This window comes from Nanorana parkeri, unplaced genomic scaffold, assembly GCF_000935625.1.
Source record: "Nanorana parkeri isolate BGI_ZX_2015 unplaced genomic scaffold, ASM93562v1 scaffold457, whole genome shotgun sequence".
In the NCBI taxonomy this organism is placed as follows: domain Eukaryota; kingdom Metazoa; phylum Chordata; class Amphibia; order Anura; family Dicroglossidae; genus Nanorana; species Nanorana parkeri.
In genome coordinates this window covers 987,504-1,008,112 of record NW_017306725.1, presented here as the reverse complement: position 1 = coordinate 1,008,112, position 20,609 = coordinate 987,504, and the positions used below count along the sequence as shown (strand labels likewise).

At 42.7% G+C, this 20,609-nt stretch overlaps 1 protein-coding gene across 1 annotated transcript in view; it reads right to left on the bottom strand.

The window, feature by feature from the left end:
• SUGT1 (SGT1 homolog, MIS12 kinetochore complex assembly cochaperone) overlaps positions 1 to 20,609 on the bottom strand; it is an 88,813-nt gene extending 68,204 nt beyond the window's left edge. Inside the window, exons 1-5 of the mRNA XM_018560475.1 lie at positions 20,525 to 20,609; positions 18,425 to 18,470; positions 13,360 to 13,450; positions 6,249 to 6,350; positions 3,778 to 3,816 (exon numbers count right to left, since the gene is read on the bottom strand). Of these exons, the coding sequence (XP_018415977.1) occupies positions 3,778 to 3,816; positions 6,249 to 6,350; positions 13,360 to 13,450; positions 18,425 to 18,470; positions 20,525 to 20,556 (310 nt within the window). The 5' untranslated portion in view covers positions 20,557 to 20,609. The remainder of the gene's footprint in view (positions 1 to 3,777; positions 3,817 to 6,248; positions 6,351 to 13,359; positions 13,451 to 18,424; positions 18,471 to 20,524) is intronic.

Here is a 20,609-nt window from a genome sequence, read left to right as displayed (position 1 = left end):
GCATAAACCTAGTATATATAACATTCAGGGGTTTGGAAATGTAAAAAAAAAAAAAAAATACTTGTCCAATGGACTAAAGTTGTAGCCCAACTTGGATTGGGACCTCTAGGGGGGGTAAGGGTGGTATTGTCAGGGACTAAAATTTTATTGGGGCTATGGAATTGTATTGTGGGGGTTTGGAGCTTTAGTAGGGGGTAGGGGCAGTATTGCAGGCAGTGGCGTCACAAGGGATGTGTGGCCCACACCCAGTGATACCATCAGAGGGGGTGACACCATAATGACTGACAGGAACCACATGTAGTCCCTTTATCATGCATAACAATGTGACACATGGTCACATTTTTGGTGAAATATTAAAAATGCAGTTACATCGAGTAAATAGATACCAAATATATCAAGTGTTAAAATTGCATGCACCTCAGCAATGGCGTAAAACTATGCTTCACAACATTGTCCATAGGTGACGTTTTAAAAGCCTGTACAGATCATCAGTTTAGCGTTAACCATGAATTATGGCCCGAGAATTATTGCTCTCACTCCAACGTTCACGGTGATAGCCAACATGTTTGGGGCGTACACATGAATGCCCCACATACGCATGTTTATTCTCATGCAAATGGTAGAGTTGGTTTTAGTTTTTAAATATTTATTTTATTATTTTTTATGACTAGTTTTTTTCCCCTTAACTTTATTACTATTACATAGGAGCTAACTAGCTCCTATGTGATATTGTATTGAGGTGAAAGGTTCTCTTTATGGAAACATCTGGGGTCTAAAGAGCGCTAATGTCTCCCCTGCACTCCAACACAGGTGATCAAGCACAGCATTGTGCTCCATCTCCCGTGCAGCCCAGCTTGTGACTGCTGAGACAGGAAACACTGTCAGTACAGCAGATCAGAACCGGCCTGCTCCTGCTCCCTATTCTAAATGAACTGCCATGGTCCCGAGTCCCCCAAAAGGAGCAGGGGACCACGAAAACTATGGCGGTTGGTGGTGTACATAATGTGCATCAGTGACCCCTGTCATGATGTCCCCTGTCAGTGCAGAAGCGTTAGGCGACAATATGACAAGGTATACTGATGGACATTATGTGGGCTTGGAATACATAATATCCATCAGTGTCCCCTGTCCTGCCACAGTGCACATCTCCTTGCCTGCCTACATTTCTCCGATTCCAGTCAGACTGAACTATCTGCACTGGAGAGTACAGCAGATACAGCGGCGGATGGATATCTGCTGTACTCTCCAGTGCAGGCCGGGCCGGAACTTTAACTTAATTGTCGGTAGCCGCAGCTCCTGATATTAATGCGCCGGCCGAAAGTGAGAAAATAGTCCCCTCTCTCCCGGGCCATATCGCTTTATCGGAGAGCACGGGGGAGGCAGGGAGAGAGGGGACAGTTTTACATTATGGAGTTCACACAGGCTGAACTACAAATTCCCCTCTCTATTTCGCTCTACTGCAGATGGGCTGCTCTATGAAGAAATGACACCGCGACCCACTGCAGAAGGTGTCGCGACCCACGAGTTGAGAACCGATGACAAAGTATACCTAAATCCAACAACAAAAATGTAATATATTGTAGCTTACCACTTCATAGCTGTGGTGGCTGCATTAGTTTTCTTTTTTTTCAGGTTTTTATTTACCTATGTGTGGTATAATAGCATGTGTTATGTAATGTGTTAACGTTCGTTGCATTAAAGGAGAACTATGGGGTCAGGGCTTTTCCCCAAAGTTCTCCTAAGGGTAATGGGAGGACACAAACTAGTGTCCTCCCGTCACCCTAAGCTCAGTATACCACAAGCTACAGCTCGCGGTATACTGGAGACGCCGCAGCCGGGACGGATCCCGACATTACTGTCAAGATCCACCCAGCTGCGGGATTGACAGCTGGCTCTGCCTATCTAGAGGCAGAGCCAGCTGTGCCCGCCCCCTCCCCCGTCCGTTCCGCCAGTCAGCGCTGGAGGATCGGGGAGGGGGGGAAATCCCTGCAGGGAGCCGTGAGTTACATTCACGGCTCTCTGCAGGGATAGATCGAGAAGTGAGCGAGTGACACTATGTGTTCGCTCACTTCCCAATCTATTGAGCCGACGTGTGACACTTTCATTGTCACAGGTCAGCTAGAAGTAGGAGGCTGAGTGATTTTCACTCGCCTCATAATTCTCCTTTAAGGAAGCCCATTTAAAATTAATGGACTGCCAATGCACCCCAACATGTTTAAAATTACATAAGGCCCCTTTTCCCTAACACAATGCACAGTAATTCACTACGTTGGGTGGTTGTGCGCTACCTTAGTGAACTGGGGTGCCACTGAACATAAACCGCTTGAACATTTAGAGACTTTGCATCTTGTACGCGACTCCGCATTGTTTTGACGATGCAATAGTGTCTTCTTGCATTGACTTTCTCGATCGCATGAGCAAACCCCTCCTCAACCGCTCTTCCCTGGCTTTCGTCTTCCTTCCCAACTCTTCTTTTCTTTGGGTTCTTCTTGCCTGCACTTTGATCTTTTTCTGCTTTTCTCTCTCTTTTCCTTTCTTCTGCCCTTTTTACCATTTTCTCTGCCCTTTAAACTCTCCCCCTTCCTTCCTAATTTTAGTACCCATTAATTGGGTCATTCCTGACTTGAGTTCTCAGGGTTTACCTCGCAGAGGATGGGTTCCTCCTTTTCTCCATCCATTTTTTTGAAAGTTTGTGAATATTTCCCGAGACCACTACAGTAGGTTGTCCATTAGACCGTGGTAGCCATTGACAGAAAAATAGGGGTCCCAATGGGATACCATGGCTACCTCTTCTTAATGCTGACCATCAACTTACTTTGACTGTTACTGTGATGATCCATACTCTGATGTTTTGGACTACTAAGGTCTTACTGGCCCCTTTTGGCTGTCATGTCAGCTTAATGATCTTCTATCTGCTTTTGTTCATAGTTTGTTTTTTAAAACTAATACAAATTTGTGAAAGAAAATGAATGGCTCCGCAATGCATGTTACGTTAATTTCTGCGTGGCACAATAATGTGCATGTTACCGCAACAGGAAAGTGTAAATCTGGTCTTAAAGGGGATTTTTGTGCAACTTTCAAATTCCCTTTTAGTAAACTAAAAGCTATCTCTCCCTGCTACAGACTACAAGCAAACAACAAGACTGGCTGAAGTCCAACTCCACAAGGAATTAAAGAACTCTGGTTAAAAATTCTTCTTAACCCTTGCAGTGGGGCTAGCCCCACTGCAAGTGCTCATTTCTGTCTAGGTGCTAAAAAAAAAAAGTTATATTCACCAAACCATTGGAGCCGGTTCCCTGCTTCGGTGATCAATGAAGCGTGTCTACTACTCTGCTGCACAGATGATATGCTCCTGGTGTCCTCGCTTCTATACACAGTCAGTGTATATAGCGTGATGACACCAGGATCCTTACACCACTGTAGCAGAGGGGGAAAGATGCTCCAGACAGTGACGGCTAGAATGGTCTCATGAGTATAACTTTTTTTTTTTTTTAGCACCTAGACACAAATGAGCACTTAGCCCATGCAGTGCGGGGGTAGCCTGCAGTTCTTATTTTATATTACAAATATGTCCCAAAAAAACCCAACAAATAAAATGCATATTTGCAACCTTCTGTGAAAATCCAGGACCTGTAAGAGGCGGGAACCCCAAAGCAGTCAGGAAAGTTATATTACTTGCTAATTATGCAAATATCACTCCTATATAGAGAAAGATATTTAATATGTTGTAAATAATACCTCAAATTATGGGAAAAGGTCATTTAGATGAGTACTTACAGTTTAATGTCTGCCCTTGTTTAAAAGTCTCTTGTGCTGTAAAAAAAAATAAGGGATTTTAATATTTGATAAAGCCAATGAAGAATAAAGGCAAAATAAAAACTACAACTTCCTGTCTTCAATAAGTAGCTCTACAGGCAGGTTCAAATAAGCAGATCTGTGCTGCACGTGAGCCCATGTGTCATTTTACAGCCCATGGACAATCTGGGTCACACATTTCAGAGTGATGATTTCATAGCTCCTACAACTTGTATAGGGTGTGTAGAAATGCACATTATTAAGGTGCCCTTACACCTTACGACCATCGCAAGACTTTTGTCTTGCGATGGTCGTATGCTTCTTGAAAGCCCGTACGATCTGCCCACCTTGGACGGGCAGATCGTACTTGCGATCATCGAAAGCCCGCCCCGCTGAGGGGCGGGCTTCCGATGACAGCAATGCAGAACAGGCAGTGTGCGCGTGCGCACACCGGCCCGTTCCGCAGCTATCGGGCGAGCAGGCTAGAAACCCGCCAAGAATCGTACGATTCTCGGCGGGTTTTCGAGCATGTTGGCTCGACAAAAGACGTGCGGCCGTACAGTAGAAACGGTCGCACGTCTTAGTTCACACTGCTCGATTCTCGTACGATCGCGGGATTTCGCCCGATTCTCGTACGAGAATCGTGCAGTGTATGGGCACCTTTAGTTGTTAGGACCAGAAAGCACTTCTTGGATGGTGATACTATCATGTTTTTATAATTTCTCTTTATCTGGCTGCACCTTTTTGATTAGATCTTAGGTCATGCATGGGTTAAAAAAAAAACTCCACATAATGTGATTCCACATCTGCTGCTAATTGGAACTTGTGTCAGATATTAACAACTGCAAACAATCAATATCCACTTGGTTGCTGAAATGGGGGCTGCGAGTTTGCTACAAATATAAGATAACCATGTCTGTACTTAAATGTAATCACAGTACCAGCATGTTTACTGTCCTTTTGGCGTCTATTTTTCAAATTCAAAATTGAGCACCAGCTCCAGGAAAACATTTTTATTAACCCTTGTAGTGGGGCTACCCCCCGCACTACAAGGGTTTAAGTGCTCGGTTGTGTCTAGGTTAACAAAAAAACAAAAAAAAGTTATACTCGCCCGACACTTCAAGCTGGCTTCTTCTTAGACCGGTCCGTCCAACATCTCTCCCCCCTCCTCTACAGCGGCCTAAGGTCCCGCACGTCATCACGTCTAAACACAATGGGGGGAACTTACCAAAACTGGAGCAGACAGAAACTGAAGCACCTATCAGCATCTATCTTCAATTTGTTCAGTTAAGATTTGAAGATGAAAGAGAGAAGCTGATTGGTTGCCATGCACGGCTGCTCCAGATTTTGATAAATGCCCCTCTGTTTATAGATGCGAGGACGCCAAGGGAGATTACAATGCTGCTGCAGAGCAGGCTGGAGGGAGCGCTGTGACAGCGGGCCGGCTCGGACCTTCAGGTGAGTGTGTTTTTTTTGTCCCTAGACACCACTGAAAAGGTTTAATAAGTTTTCCTGGAGATCTTCTTTAACAACAGCTATTGCCATGCTTTAACCTTGCCTCCTATTATGCGGCATTCTAAATTCACTACTTTGTTTGGGCAGATAAGGACAAAAATAATTATTTATTTAGTGTCAAATTAAAATCTTTTCTTATATTAATGAACAGTTAATCGGAACCCTAAAAAAAAGGCCCACAAAACAGAAAATCAGGAAAAAATGAATTGATCTGTGACCTTGACTGAACAATATGATCAATGCTTTGTTATTAGTTTTAAAAAAAACTATTTCCTTTTAAAAACTCGATATGTTTGCACACTGCATTGCTGCAAGAATAAACGGAGAGCAGGAAGGGCACATTGTAGTCAATTACATGCTCAGTTCAATGCAATGACATCATGCAAATAAGAAGCCTCACAGAAAAAAAAAATAGGAAATTGCAGTTTCCATGGTAACAAAGTAATCCAGAATAAGAGTGAAGCTGAATTTAAAAATGTGTCTGATTTAGGCAAAGTGTGGACGATGGGGGATCTTCACATGAAATACACTCATTAAATATATCAATGATTTTCAGATCCTCATGTTTTCTTCTCCTTGCTGCCACTGGCAAAGAACATAATCAGAACATCCATTTTCAGGACTGTGGATGCTGACAATGTATGTAGCTAGGGACTGATGGGTAGAACAGGAAAATAGCATTTAGTTAGACATGACAGTAGCACAGATGGTCATAATATTAAACAATCTCTTCTTCATAAAGAATTTGACAACTATAACTGTTTACTGTAGTTCAGAACTCAAGTACCGTACTCTCTGTAAAAGGTGATACATGTCAAGGTATCTCATTAGCTCATTGGTATTCCAAGTCTTTTCACAGGACAACTTCATCCATATTAGAGCAGCACTGATGAATATCCAATTTAACGCTGCATGGCCAGAGGTTTGCAGACGGTAATAAATGTAATTGAAAACTGGTACTGACACATACCCCTTCCGGAGGAAAGCGTTTGCATTGTTAGGCCGGAGCTCGAGGGACCTCTTCGCATCCAAAACAGCATCTGCATTAAAGCAAAGCATTGAAAATTCAAACACAGCCCTGGAAAGCTTCACTCAATGAATATCTGCAATAGAACGTGGACCTATGCAGGGGCAAGGCACATTTAACATTTGTAAACCTCACCAACAAAAGTAAAAGCAAAGCTGTATATCACTTTAATAAGAGCACAGGATGACATTCAAAAACAGAGGTTACCTTCAGTGGAACTGCATGTCAAAGCAATCAGTAGATCCAGAGACAGAGGCAGCTGAATGGCACAAGTCAGTTTTAGCACTGCACCTCCGTACTCCCAATTCTGCCAGTTTTTTTATGTTGTGCTCAATTACAGTGACCAAAGATATGCTCGGGAGGTTTCAATAGGTCAGGGTCAAGATGGACATATACAAGCTCTTTATATATAAACCTAGCTGTCTATAAGCTAGCCTTAGTTCATGCGCTTCTGTGGCCTATACCCAAAAAAAAAAAGTAACACAGATGAGAGAAGATACTAGGACATTCTGTTTTTCGATTTATGTCACCACCTCCAATCCGACTGTCTGAGCACAGCAGGAGGGACAATTGTGTGCTCTCCTGCAGTGCCGCTCTCATCCCAGCATCGTGTGCCCTCTCTCTGCTGGCTGCTGCTGCTGCTGTCACATCATCACCCCCCCACCCGAAAAAAAACCCAACCCATTTCCCCCCTCATTGAGACTGGCATGCCAGTCTCATCAGTAGCTCTTCCATTTAGGACGGCAGAGCAAATGCATAGTACTCAGCTCCATCATCCACAAAATCTAAAAGGATAATGGAGGTAGTAAACATGACAATCATGTTTGCTGGTCTCCTTCACTTTCTGAATGAACACGGAAGCACAGAGCATGTCCATATTCATTCATACCGTAGGTGTGTAAACACGATTGCAGAGTTTAATACCTACTTCAGTGTTGTAAATGAACACAGAGGAGCTCAGTACTAACCACTTCTGTGTTCATAAGCAAGTGCAGGGCTGCAGAGGAGAAGGAGACGTAAGGACTCTGTATCATTGATCACAAAGAGGAAACATCTCAGGTCTGTTAAGAACACTGGTGTTTCTCCAAAGTTCTATATTATATGTTCTATATACTTTCACCAATAGACTTGTTATTAACTCAAAGTTTTATCATTTGGATTTACTAGGAAATGTTTAAGTTATGTTGTGTTTGTGAGTCAATAATGACTTTAGTGTACATTCATCAAAAATAAAAGTTTTGATATACATTTGCACGAAGATCACCTGACCTACAATATCAGTAGCACCATCTTTGAATTCAGAAAAAGTGTGATTTGAGGGGGTACTTTACAACCTCCGACAAAGGAGAAAGTGAAGAAAAAAAAAAAAGCAAAATGGTTTGGCCACCTAAGGTGAAAATTGGAGTGCAGAGCCTGGCAGCAAAAGGGTTAAAGTATGTAACTGGATTAGAGAGTGTTTTTCTTATGATTACCTGCAGTTCTATTTCACAAGCACGGCATATATCTCAGTCGGATTACACAATGGCATTTTTTACTTTTGACAATATTCAATGTAAAGAGCTGCAGTTTAGAGAACACAGCAGGGAAACGCTGTGCAATGCTCAGAGAGGTTACAAGTAAATGCTTTAGAAGCAGCCACCCCATCACGGCTGTAGAGTAGGACACTGCCCAAAGGAAAAAAAGAGAACAAAGGAAATATTCATCTCGGCTGGTGCACACAAAATAGGGCACAGTATCATGGTTCTAAAGAAAGGGGATATATACCAGTAGGCCACCATGGGAGTTCTAGTTTTGAAGAGAGACACCAGTTTTCTATTATGGGATTTGTATAGAGACAGGGTATACATTACCAGGTTATGCTGGTTGTTTTAGTTCTATAGCATTAGGAGACACTCGTGCGTCTGCTAGGACTAGTCCTTAGGTTAACCACATACAACAGTCCTCTACGATATATAACAATCCTCAAAGATGGTTTAGTGTTTTTCAGTTTGTGGAACCTTAAGTAGTTACACTCAGTCTTAAATCCCTGCAGGGCAGAATTACACCTAGTCTTGGACCCCAAGGCCTAATATGTGCCCATTTCAGTAATGCATCAGCACTGTATTACCCTCACATCCTGAGCCCTAATCCACAACATATGCCTGTTCCACAATCCCTATTCAAAAGCTCTGGCATCCAAACAAACCCCTCAGCTATACACCTGCTTTGGCCTCCTTTCTCTGTCTTGCTGTTCAGTATTGATGACAATGAGTCAGACTCTACAGGCCCTTCTCCATGAGCACTTGGCACCACCTTGGCTTCATTGCTCCAAAGCACTTACTTTTTTGTCTGTTCTTTTATCCCCCAGTCAGTAGAACGTGTAACTGAAGTGTTGTTACCTTCAGCAGATTTTGGGAGTAGGTCATCAGACCCTTTCAGGAATTTTTTTTGGGAATCTCCTCTCTTCAAACAGCTACAGTGGCCCTAGTCTCTCCAATTCCATTCTAAAGCACAACTCCTGTGATCCATAGAGAAGCTTTCAGGTGCTTTAACACTAAAGAGCTTTACAACTAGGAGCCATTACAGTGGAATATGAGAACCCTGCGGTTAGTTAGGACTGGGGGTGAACAAACCCTGTCGTGAAGAACCAGGTATTTGAGTATTGTATATGCAGTCTTATTGGCTGAAGTTTCAACAACCGCCACTAGATGGAGCCTAGCAGAAACAAGAATTTCTCATTGACTGCAATTCCCTCAACTGCCACAGGATGGTGCCAGGTAGAAACAGGATTCTGTTCATCTCTGAACACTCCAAAACAAACCCCCCAAAAAAAGCGGTATTGCCAGCTACGATAGACCAAACTCCTGTGTACACATATCAAAATGCAAAAAAAAAAACAAGTACCATGGTATTGTACTGTACATTAAAGCAGAACTTTAGGCAAAGATGTTATTAACCCTTGCAGTGTGGCCACCCCCCAACGCTGCAAGGGTTAAATGCTAGTTTTTGTCTAGGGCTGAAAATAAAAGTTATACTGAGCCGATCCTCAAAGCCAGCTTGCTGTTAGACTGCTCCTTCCAGCGTCTCTCCCCTTCCGCTGCCACGGTTTAAGGATCCTCGAGTCATCATGTCCAATACACTGAATATAGGACGTGAGGACGCAGAGAGACATACAATCGCTGCAATGGAGGAGAGAGGCTGGAGGTAACGCTGACAGCTCGGAGGATCGGGTGGGTGTAACTTTTTTATTTTCAGCCAGACACAAACGAGCAAGTAACCCTTGCAGTGCAGGGGTAGCCCCACTGCAAGGGTTAATCATATGTTTGCCCAGAGTACTACTTTACAACCTCAAGACCGCTTTGTGTCCCAGGCTATCCCAGGAGACTCATGTATATGTATTGTCACTGAATCCAAACTCAGAGTATGGATCAGTACTGTCTGTGTGGGATTGTCAAAATGCACAAATATATATATATATATAATCAGTGGACAGGGCTGGAACATGACATCCTGCCCAAGCAAGAATCAGATTCACTTCTCTGTGAGCTTCTGGTTCCTCACTGATGGCTGATGTAAGCCACTGCCGTGATTGACTGAATTCTTGTAACCCCTGAAGGAGTAAAGGAAGGCTGAGAAGTGTTGCAACTCTGAAAGACCAGGCTATTGTTCCCTGCAAGTGTCATGTCCTTTAGTGAAAATGGTGCAAGATCCCCACTTTAATGTTAGAGAATCGTAAGCTGCCAGGGCCCCCATGGTCACTGGGATTGTTAATCTGTGTCTAGGTCACTGCAAAGCAGCAGGGAGCCCAGGAGAATGTCCCTAGAGGATGGTGCATAGGTGAGAAGATGGCAGGAAGGCAACAAAGTCCATGCATGCACCAGAAAATGACACACACATGTGCCGTGAGCCTCTGAGAGGAGACTCATGCAGGAGCCGTAGGGCCAAAGTCTCTGCACAGATGCTGTAGAGAAAAGGGAGAGTGCAATTTCAAATATGGCACAGCATCTCTTACTGCCTTGCTGTGCAAGCATAGTGTCACAGCGGGAGCCTAGCCATGCAACCAATAGTGTCGCAGTCAGAGCCTGGAAAGTTAACCCTCCAAGGACAGAAAAAAAGTAAGCACCACAGACTCCCTGCACACATGAGCAAAGCCCTTGTAAACATGTGCCTACAGTTTGTACCTAGCCTATCCCACATTCACCAGCTGGGACTTGCTGCCCCTTTGACAATCAATGTCCCAATAAGACTAAAGTAGCCACACATGGCAGGATCTTTCTTCTGTCTGTCCTGTAATGCTGGCCCTATACATGGTGAGTTTCAGGCAATTTAAACAACTTTGAACAAAAGCAAACTGCAAAAAACAACTGAACGCTTCAATGCCACCCACCGCATACATTATCTATCAAAACTGTACAATGACCAAACTGCTGGTGGCACATTTCCTTCATCGGTTTCATAAAATGTTATCACAAGTGGGTCAAAACTTGCCAGAAAATTGCTTTCTGCATGCTTAAGGTCCCCACACACCTTGCGATAATCGTACGAAAATCGCGGGAAATCCCGAGATCGTACGATTATCGTAAGGTGTGTGGAAGACGTGCGACCTCTACTACTGTAAGGTCGCACGCCTTTAAACTTACTAACATGTTTGCAAACCCGCTGAGCATCGTACGATGTTCGGCGGGTGTGTAGCATGTTTGTAAGATAAAAGCCGGACGGGCCGGTGTGCGCAAGCGCACACTGCCCGTTCGGCATTGCGGTCATCGGAAGCCCCCCCCCTCAGGGGGCGTGGCTTGCGATCATCGCAAGTACGATCTGCCTATGCAACATAGGCAGATCTTACGTTTTTTTAAGTACAACCATCGCAAGACAAAAGTCTTGGGATGGTTGTAAGGTGTGTGCCCAGCCTTGGCCTAACAGCTTGCTACATTGATCACTGATATATACAATGTACTTGTGTTTTTATATTTTGTTCACTCCTTTTTGTGGGATCATCTCAAACAAGGAAACAAAAACCTTTATTTGATTTGTAAAACACTTTGCCGTGCTCTATACAAAACAGAAAAAAATACTTTAATGTTATTCTCAAACAGGACAACTTGTTAGAAAAACGGTTTATTCTGCATCTATAGTAAGTTGTATGAAAATGATGGCTGGACAAACTGTCATTCTTCAGCTGCAGTGACGATGTGAGGTCTGACTTTCTTTACTCTACACATGAAGGGAAAGGTGAGGAGGAAGCTTTGGACCAGTGGAACATAATCTTACATTCCAGGTAGAAAAACCAAAACTTGTAACTCTAATAACAGCCAGCAGAGGTCTCTCTCGCATGTCCCAGGGTTGAGGAGACATCTCTACAGTGTTGATTTCTTCTGTCAGAGGCTTTTCCATGTATTAAAACCACTAAACATGGCTCTGTTTGGGTCATGACAGTGGGATGGGCAATACAACATAATAAAGAACAGTTACTCAGGAAATCATTTCATTGAAGAAGGGTTAAAACTTTGATCAGGCTGCCAGGGATGTCTTTCCCCATAGGGAAGATTTGCTCTCATGTTCTCAACTAAAGCCCATCAACGATTGGCAGAAATCTAATATTTTGTCACAAGACCAGGAGTAGACCGCAAATATACCAACTGACCATTTGTTCCGGTTACATCTGACAAACGTGATTTCTATGCACTAGCAAGAGATTTCTACTAACTTCCGGTTTTGTTTCTGGATTAGGAATGGAAACAAAACCTCTAGTAAGGATGCAGATTGCAATTACAACCCAAAGCAGGTTATAACCTTTCACCACCCTATTCAAAAACTAGAAAAAGACATTGAAATCAGTAATATACGGGTCCAATTTGCAAGTACTAGAAGGATCAGCAGCAACAATACAAAAAAAAAGACCTTTTCTAACAACAATCTCTGCGCATTTACGTTTATTGGGCTCCGATGCCCATTCTCTTCTGTCCCTGCAAGTCTTATACATTACCTATCTCTACTCCACTGAAATCTTCACTGTATGACCTACTCATAAAAGAAAAAATGTGCATTTATAATTGTTTTTGCATAGGAGCCAGTAAAGCAGTGCAAACATGATCAGTAGATTGCAGGTGCAATGCTGTGGCTCCTGCAAACTATTCCTCCCATCCATGTCCGTACTGAAGTACAGGCATGCAGTAACATGGACAGGAGGAGGGTCAATACATTACAAGTACACGTCACCACATGTGTATTCCATTGAAATGACAAGTACCTTTGCTGCGATACTAATGGGACCATTCACAGGTCCTGGAAAAGTGGGTGGAGCCAGGCACAGTTGTGCCAAAATAAAAAAAAATGGGAAACAAGCCTGCAGGGGAGGAACGCCGCAGTTCAGATAAGTAGGGGGTTCAGGAAGGGCTGTTAGCTGATCATGTTACACTCTAAATATCGGTGTAATATGAAACATGATCAGAAAGGTGCACCTAGCCTGTAACAGAGATTGCGCCACTAACATACAGGAGGAGTCCAAGGCGACAGTGAAGATTTTAGCTGTGCAGCAACAAGCAGACAAAACAGCAAAGGTGTCACAGTGGAGGGAACAGGAAAGTATCAAATTTGGAGGGAGGGAGGATAGGGACTAAAAGTTCACTCACACGTTAACCTGCCAGTCAGTGCTGCTTGCAGGAGGGTTAACTTTGGAATTCAGTAATAATCTGCACAGTCATTGGTGAAACTCCGCTCTCGTTTTCTGACCTATTCAACTGCAATCATGATCTCCCTTACAGAAAAAAAAAAAAAAAAAAATCACAAATTCTATTTTCCGATATGGAAGATAAAAGGTTCACAAAACAAGCCTACTGCTCAGAAAACGGGAAGCAGACTCTGGGTGTGCATCATTATAAATTGTAGGAGCTTTCTTCCATTCTTCCATGGCTCATTTGCTTTCTGTCTGAAAAATTCAGCAGCAGCAAACAAAATGCTCAAAGTCAACAAGCTTTAAGTAACCTACACAGTGTTACAATCTGCCCAACTAACAGTGTGAAAAACAAAGCAGAGCAAGTCATTACCATTGTAATTCTGGAGAACTATATGAGCATATGCTCTTTGACAGTAGCAGTCTGCATCATCAGATCTCTCTTGTAATGCCTCTGTCAGCTCCTGCAATTCAAAGAGAAAAATTAGATCTACTGATCTTTAGTACCGTTACATTATAAATGTTACTAAACATATAGGGATCTAATTAGAAACAAATCACAGAGCCATTCACCTTGCAAATTGCTGAGTGTGCTCCTTCTGTGCACATAGAGTTCTAAGAATATTTTCTTTTCAGGTGAATTCATTGTAATCTAATACTGCATTGTGGCCACTACAAGAAGCAGAGGAGTATAGGAAATAGTTCCTTATTTTGTATGCTCCTCAGCAACACCTAGTGACCATAATGAGGTATTACATTACATTCGACCTGAAAAGAAAATATTCTAGGAACGTTTATTTTCGCCTCTATTCACACAGAAATTTGCAGGGTGAATGGTCCTGCAAATCGTTTATGAACAGACCCCTATAAATTGGTATACATCAATGTCAGCCACAAAATGTAATACATTTTAAAAATGTGAATGGCTTGTTGGAGAACCGAATCAATGTGTTTTAAAGACACTGAGGGGAATTTATCAAATCTGGAGCAGATTTGCACAGCAATCAATCAGCTTCTCTGTCTCAGTTCCACATCTTACCGGAGCAAACTGAAGAGAGATGCTGATTGGTTGCCATGGGCAACTGCTCTAGATTCTGCCTGCGCCAGTTTTGATAAATTGCCCCATTGGTCCTACATGTAAGTTGTAATCATCCATCTACATGAACGCAGCCACATGGCTACAGCTTTACCAAATCTATGCTTTGCGTATGGCAAGGTGCACAGAGGGGTAATGTGCTGATGTCAGCCTTACCGATATCAGCAGGGGGCCAAAAGTACCACAGGATCTGTACTATACACAGAAACTAATAGGAGTTTTTAATACATTTGAAGAAAGAACACTATACATAACTAAACTACAGATATAAACACATATGAATGATTCCAGGTATAGTGCTAAAGCATTCAATCACTTTCATTTTTGCCTAGCCTACAACTCACCTGCTTGTAAGTTGGGTATAACTGTTACTACTACTATAACTACTGCATAACACGGCTGCCTTTCAACCTCAGCTCAGACTAATTGTGCAATATATCATAATATTATTACTGTGTTCCAACAGGTAGGCCACCTCATAAGCTTGCGTTTGATCATTCATTACAACACTGGTTTGAATTTATTTAATAAGCATTATAAAAATAATTGTTCATAGCAATGTGTTGCATTGGAATACTTTAAAACATGGATGCACAAATCCTAGGAGCCCCGTATGCTCTTTGAATTTTTCTCTAGTCTAGTCTTGGAGCTGAAAAAGTATCTGTACCTGTACCAAGTACGGTACTTGGTATCTGAACATTCCAAACCAATATCGATATGAGTATCGGTACTGATACTGGCCATTTTCACGAGTACTCGAGTACTCTACTTGTTTGGTTGCAGGCTGGCTGGCAGGTTGAGGCTGGGGAATTTTTGTGTTTTGTATACTCGAGTACAAGTACTTTAAATTTTTGATTAGCTTTGGGCTACTGCAAGGTCCTGTGCTTGCCGGGGACCTCGCAGCGGCTGTTTATAGTGCTGGTCCGGCCGCACATCTACCCTGCTCCTTCATCCCGCCACCCACTCAGCCTTGCCGAGACCCTGCCACGCATGCAGCCCTGATCAGACGCCACGTGCAGACCTGGTAAGCAACACAGAGTATGTAACTTAATACTGTTCTGCATTGCTATCTAATGTATTGCTGGGATTTGTAGTCCTCTCTAGCTGGTGGTATTCTGCACTGCTGTGATTTGTAGTCCTCTCTAGCTGGTGGTATTCTGCACTGCTGCATAATGTATTGCTGGGATTTGTAGTCCCCTCTAGCTGGCAATATTTTGCATTGCTGTGTAATGTATTGCTGGGATTTGTAGTCCTCTATAGTTGGTGGTATTCTGCATTGCTGTATAATGTATTGCTGGGATTTGTAGTCCTCTCTAGCTGGTAATATTTTGCATTGCTGTATAATGTATTGCTGGGATTTGTAGTCCTCTCTAGCTGGTTGTATTCTGCCTTGTTGTATAATGTAATGCTGAGATTTGCAGTCCTTTTAGCCGGTGGTATTCTGCATTGCTGTGATTTGTAGTCCTCTCCAGCTGGTGGTATTATTCTGCACTGCTGTATAATGTATTGTTGAAATCTATAGTTCTCTCTAGCTGGTGGTATTTTGCATTGCTGTACCTTGTATTGCTGAGATTTGTAGTCCCTCTAAAGCTTGGAGTCAGTGGCAGAACTACAGGGATGCAGCGTTTGCAGCTGGGACCAGGCCCTGGCACTTCACCACTGTCCTAAAATCATTAGGAATCATGAGGAAAAGTATCCATACTCATTTTCGGCCTTGAAAATATGATATGGGTGCATCCCTGGTGACAACTCTAATATTCTTGTCACTAGGACAGATAGAGAGGATGAACCTAACTAACGGGGACACAGACAGGAATAATAACTTGACAGAAGTTCTTATCTCTCTACTCTACAAAAAAATCCTTTTTTGTTATACATACATTTTAACCCCTTCATGACTGAGGCCCTTTTTTCATTTTTTGCACCCATGTTATATTCCACATTTTAGGCCTGAAAATGACGTAAAACCCCCCAACATTATATATTTTCTGAATGCCAAGACCCTATAGAATAAAATGGTGGTAGTTGAAAATTTTTATGTTGCGCAATATTAGCGCAACTCCTTATTAAACCCCAAAATTTAGTGACAAATTTAATTAAATGCCCCAAAACACAACAAATTACCCATTTTTTTAATGAAATATAAAAGATGAGGTTACAACGAGTAAAACGATACCCAACATGCCCAGTTTACAGATTGCGTGCGACCGTGAAACGGCGAAAAACTGCAGTACCCCAAAAAGTCAATAAAAGACACTTTAAAAGCCCCCACAGGTCATCAATTTAGAGATACCCCAAAATACTGGCCCTAGAATTATTGCTCTCACTCCGGCGTGCGCGGCGATACCCAACATGTGTAGCGCGTTCGTCGTTTTCATGCGTAGGCGCACCCGACGCGTGTTTACGTGGCGACGCGCGTGCTCGCGGGGGCGGGGTACTTTTACATTTTTTTTTTATTATTATTAGATTTATTTTATTTCATTTTAATTTTAAAAACTGTTTTTTGTTTTTTTTTTACTTTACTTTGACTGCTATCACATGGGGGGGCTTGCAAGTAAACAGTAAAATTTAGGGATGACGCGGCTGCTGCAGTGACATCTGGAGGCGTGGCGGGAGAACTGACACTGCTGCGCTAGGAGAGAGCTGAGGAGGACTCTCACCTTGCACAGCGACCCACTGCTATATGCAAAGACAGGACCGGGCTCTGCAGCTGGAACTAGAAGAATTGGATTTAAAGTGTGTGGCTATATAACATATGAGGTACATACTCCGCAGTACTGTCACTGATAGGGATTGGCTCGGGCGTGTTCGCAGCTCCACGTTCCGAGCCCGCCAGGAAGCTGACAGCGCGCAGTGCCAATCACAGGCACTGAGACATTTCCCGATCTCTGCAGCTGTGGACCGGGAAAATGGAATGCATAGCTAGAGGTGTGTTTTACATCTTTTTTTGCTTGAATACATACATATTGCACTAGCTAGTTTGCTATTGGCTTTTGCAAAGTGAAATAGCCAATAGGAATCTAGCTATGCATTCCTACGGTGGGTTTTTTTTTTTCTGACTTACGGCGGCCCCCGATTTAAAAAAAACAAAAAACAGAGCAGAGAAAGGTCCCAACCTTTCCGGGAGAAAGTGTTCCTCTCCCGGCGGCCGAGAGCCACTAGGCGACCCCTGGCAAATCATCATTCGACCCCCGAGGGGGTGCCGACCCACAGGTTGAGAACCACTGTTTTAGAGTAAGGAAGAGTCATAACCCCTGTGAGTTTCTTTTTGCCATTTGGGTCCCATTGGGTAGATTTCTCTTCACTGCCTTTTCAATGGCCACAACAGGAAGTAAGACGAAATCTCTCCAAAGTAAGGGAAATCCTTGGCTGTCACCGGATTAGAAGCATGTATTGTGACAGACAGCAAGGCCTGGTTTTAAATGGGAGGTATGCAAGACCAGGCCTTTTTTGCATCCCTCCGTTCACTTCAAAAAAAAAAAACCAGTGTGTGGTTTAGTTGTGTAATTTATAAAATGTGTTCTGGGTCCCTGGGGTTGGTATAATGGAGAGAAGGGTGGGCCATTACCCCATCAGCTAGGTAAGCTGCCTAGTCCAGGGTCTGTGGGTGCAGCTTGTTAATCACTGGTGTAGTCCATGACTGCGGCTGTGAGTGTTTAAAAGGAAGCCTGGCCTTATGTTTTTCAGACTGTTACCCAGCTAGGAGAGTTGGTAGAGATTGAAGACTTGAAGAGTTGCTGCGTCTGCTACTGAAAAGGACATTCTTTTGGGAGAAGCACATTGGAGTACAGGAAATACTGACTAATATTATAAAGTTTTGTGATTTGATGCAAAGAACGGACTGTATTTCATGAATGCTGATCTACCCGTTCACTGTATGCTGCGGAAATAAAGCTTTAAAACCCAAGTGGACTGCCCTGTATTTTCCCTAGAAGACTTTGGTTAAGAACTGTTAGCCTCCATTCACATATAGCGTTTGTGTTTCCCGAAAACAAATCCTGGTAGCTGCATTTCCAACAAAAGCATCTAGCACAATGAAGAATGGTACTGTACGTAACACAAACAAAAAAGTGTCTAAAACACATGGGAAGAATTTAACAAAATTGGAGCAGAAGAATCTGGAGCAGTTGCTCATGGTAACCAATCAGCTTCTCTCTTCAGATTGTTCAGTTAAGGATTGAAAATAAAAGGTGGATGCTGATTGGTTGCCACGGGCAACTGCTCCAGTTTTGATAAATTCCCCTCAATGAACACAACACAACCAATGAGTAAGAGAAGAATGGACCCTGACAGTGCAAACAAAGTACCGTATCTTCAGTCATTTACCAGGAAACGAGCTTACCTCTAATGATCTCTGAGGATTTTCACTGATGTAACTATCAGAAAATAATCTAAAAGAACAGAATTTAGAGAGTGAACAAACAAGTGAAAGAAAACACACATTAAAAATAGTATTACACACATGTGAAATCCCGGGCACAAGTGCCTATCACTCCAGAGAAAAATATGTGAGACTTGGTGTGTTTTCTATGGAAAGTATCTGTAAGAAGGGATACCATATACACACACAATACTGAGAAATTAACACCAACCACACAGGAATGTACATTAAAATGACCTGGTTTAATTACGGGGCCCCGTGTACACAAATGTACAGTAATCAACAACATACAATCACTTTATAATAGAGCTCTTACTGATTACTGAGGATTATAATGAACTACTCGGAGAAAACAGCTAAAAAAAAAGTTTGAAATATATAGATGGGAACTATTTTACCCTGCCAATGGATTCCTAACTCTGTTCAGCATTGCCTAGGATATACACAAGGCAGGTGACACCATTACTTCCCATATCAGCTTTTCAACGTGCTCTCTTACCTGCCGGTTTTAAGGACTATGAATGAGAAAAATCAAGCCGTTAAAGCTGAACAGCGAGAAAAGCAAATACTGTACTATCTAAATACCCTGTGTATTCTTACTTAAATCTGGGTGAGCTTTGTGTGTTTCTTCCAGATCTGTGCAGTAATCCTTTGCGCAGGAGCTTCCTGTAATAAAGACCAGTCACTGCTGCTCTCTCTCATTGTGCAGGGTGACTGGTCACGTCTCCGCCCCCATCCTGCAGTGGGTGCACCGGCTGGGTCCCTCCCATAGCGCTGCTCTGCGCAGGTTATGTATAGCACAGGGATGAAGTCATTGCTACTTTTACAAGGCAATATTTTGGCTTGTAAAAGTATTTGGTGCTCACAACGTAGACTTCTTTCCTTTCTGGCTATTGAGGAATATATTTAAAATGTTTGTTTTTTTTTAACCAGAGTTCATTCTTAATTCAGCAACCAATAGGTAGACAAGTGGTAATTCTGAAATAGGGGTACCATCTGACAGAGCAATTCAGAACAAAAGTGGGGAGTGAAAATCTGAGGACTGACTGAGCAGAGTGAGCCCTTCATGGGCCAAAATAAATTACAGATATGGATTTCAACAGTAATATACATTCAAATGATGCAATCAGATTATATTTATAGGCCCTGGCCTAAAAATCTAAACTGCTAAGATTTTCAGAAGTCAAAAGACAGTGGGGGAAATGTATCAAAATTGAATCAGACACAATCTGGAGCAGTTGCCCATGGCAACCAATCCACGTCTCATTTCAATTTGTTAAGTTAAGATTTGAAAATGAAAGAGAGAATCTGATTGGTTGCCATGCACAGCTGCTCCAGATTTTGTCTGCTCCAGTTTTGATACATTTCCCCCACTGTCTTTTGACTTCTGAAAATCTTAGCAGTTTAGATTTTTAGGCCAGGGCCTATAAATATAATCTGATTGCATCATTTGAATGTATATTACTGTTGAAATCCATATATGTAATGATAAATACTCAGAAAAAACTAAGTGTTGAAATAAATCCTTCAAAGTCCATAGCACAGCAATATTGAGTATGTGTGAATGTCAGAAGTGCTGCTTAAAGAATCCTTTCAGCTTCTTTACCACAAAAGGAACAGTCACTTTAATTTTGAGTTGCAGCATAGCACCTCTGGTCAAGCAGGGAGAAAAAAAAAGTTGTCAGGTCTCAATGGTACAGCTCTCAGAGTAAACGCATTCATATCCCAGAATCATTGTTACCGAGAGATATGGCTGTGTACGGCCACCCATATACACACCTCCAGCCGACCATGCTCACTAAATGTTCTCCCCGGGATTTTGCAAAGCCCCCTCTCCTCTTGCGGACCCCTGGCTTTTTTCTATTTTTGGGTACCTTAGATTGACATCACTTTGCAGGAGCATGATATCTACAATACAGACTGTAGGATCCAAGAGCCACATAACAAGTACAAAGGGCCGTAGGTGGGCATCAGGGTTCTCGGGAGTAACACTGTTACTCACAGTCAGGGCCAAGTCACCAAAACTGTTATTGATGAATAATGTGTAGCAAACACACTCACTGTGTAGAAGGAGATTCCACAGTCTCTGTCATTGTGCCTGCGGATTGGAATATGAAAGTTCAATGCAAGTACTTGAGTCACAAGC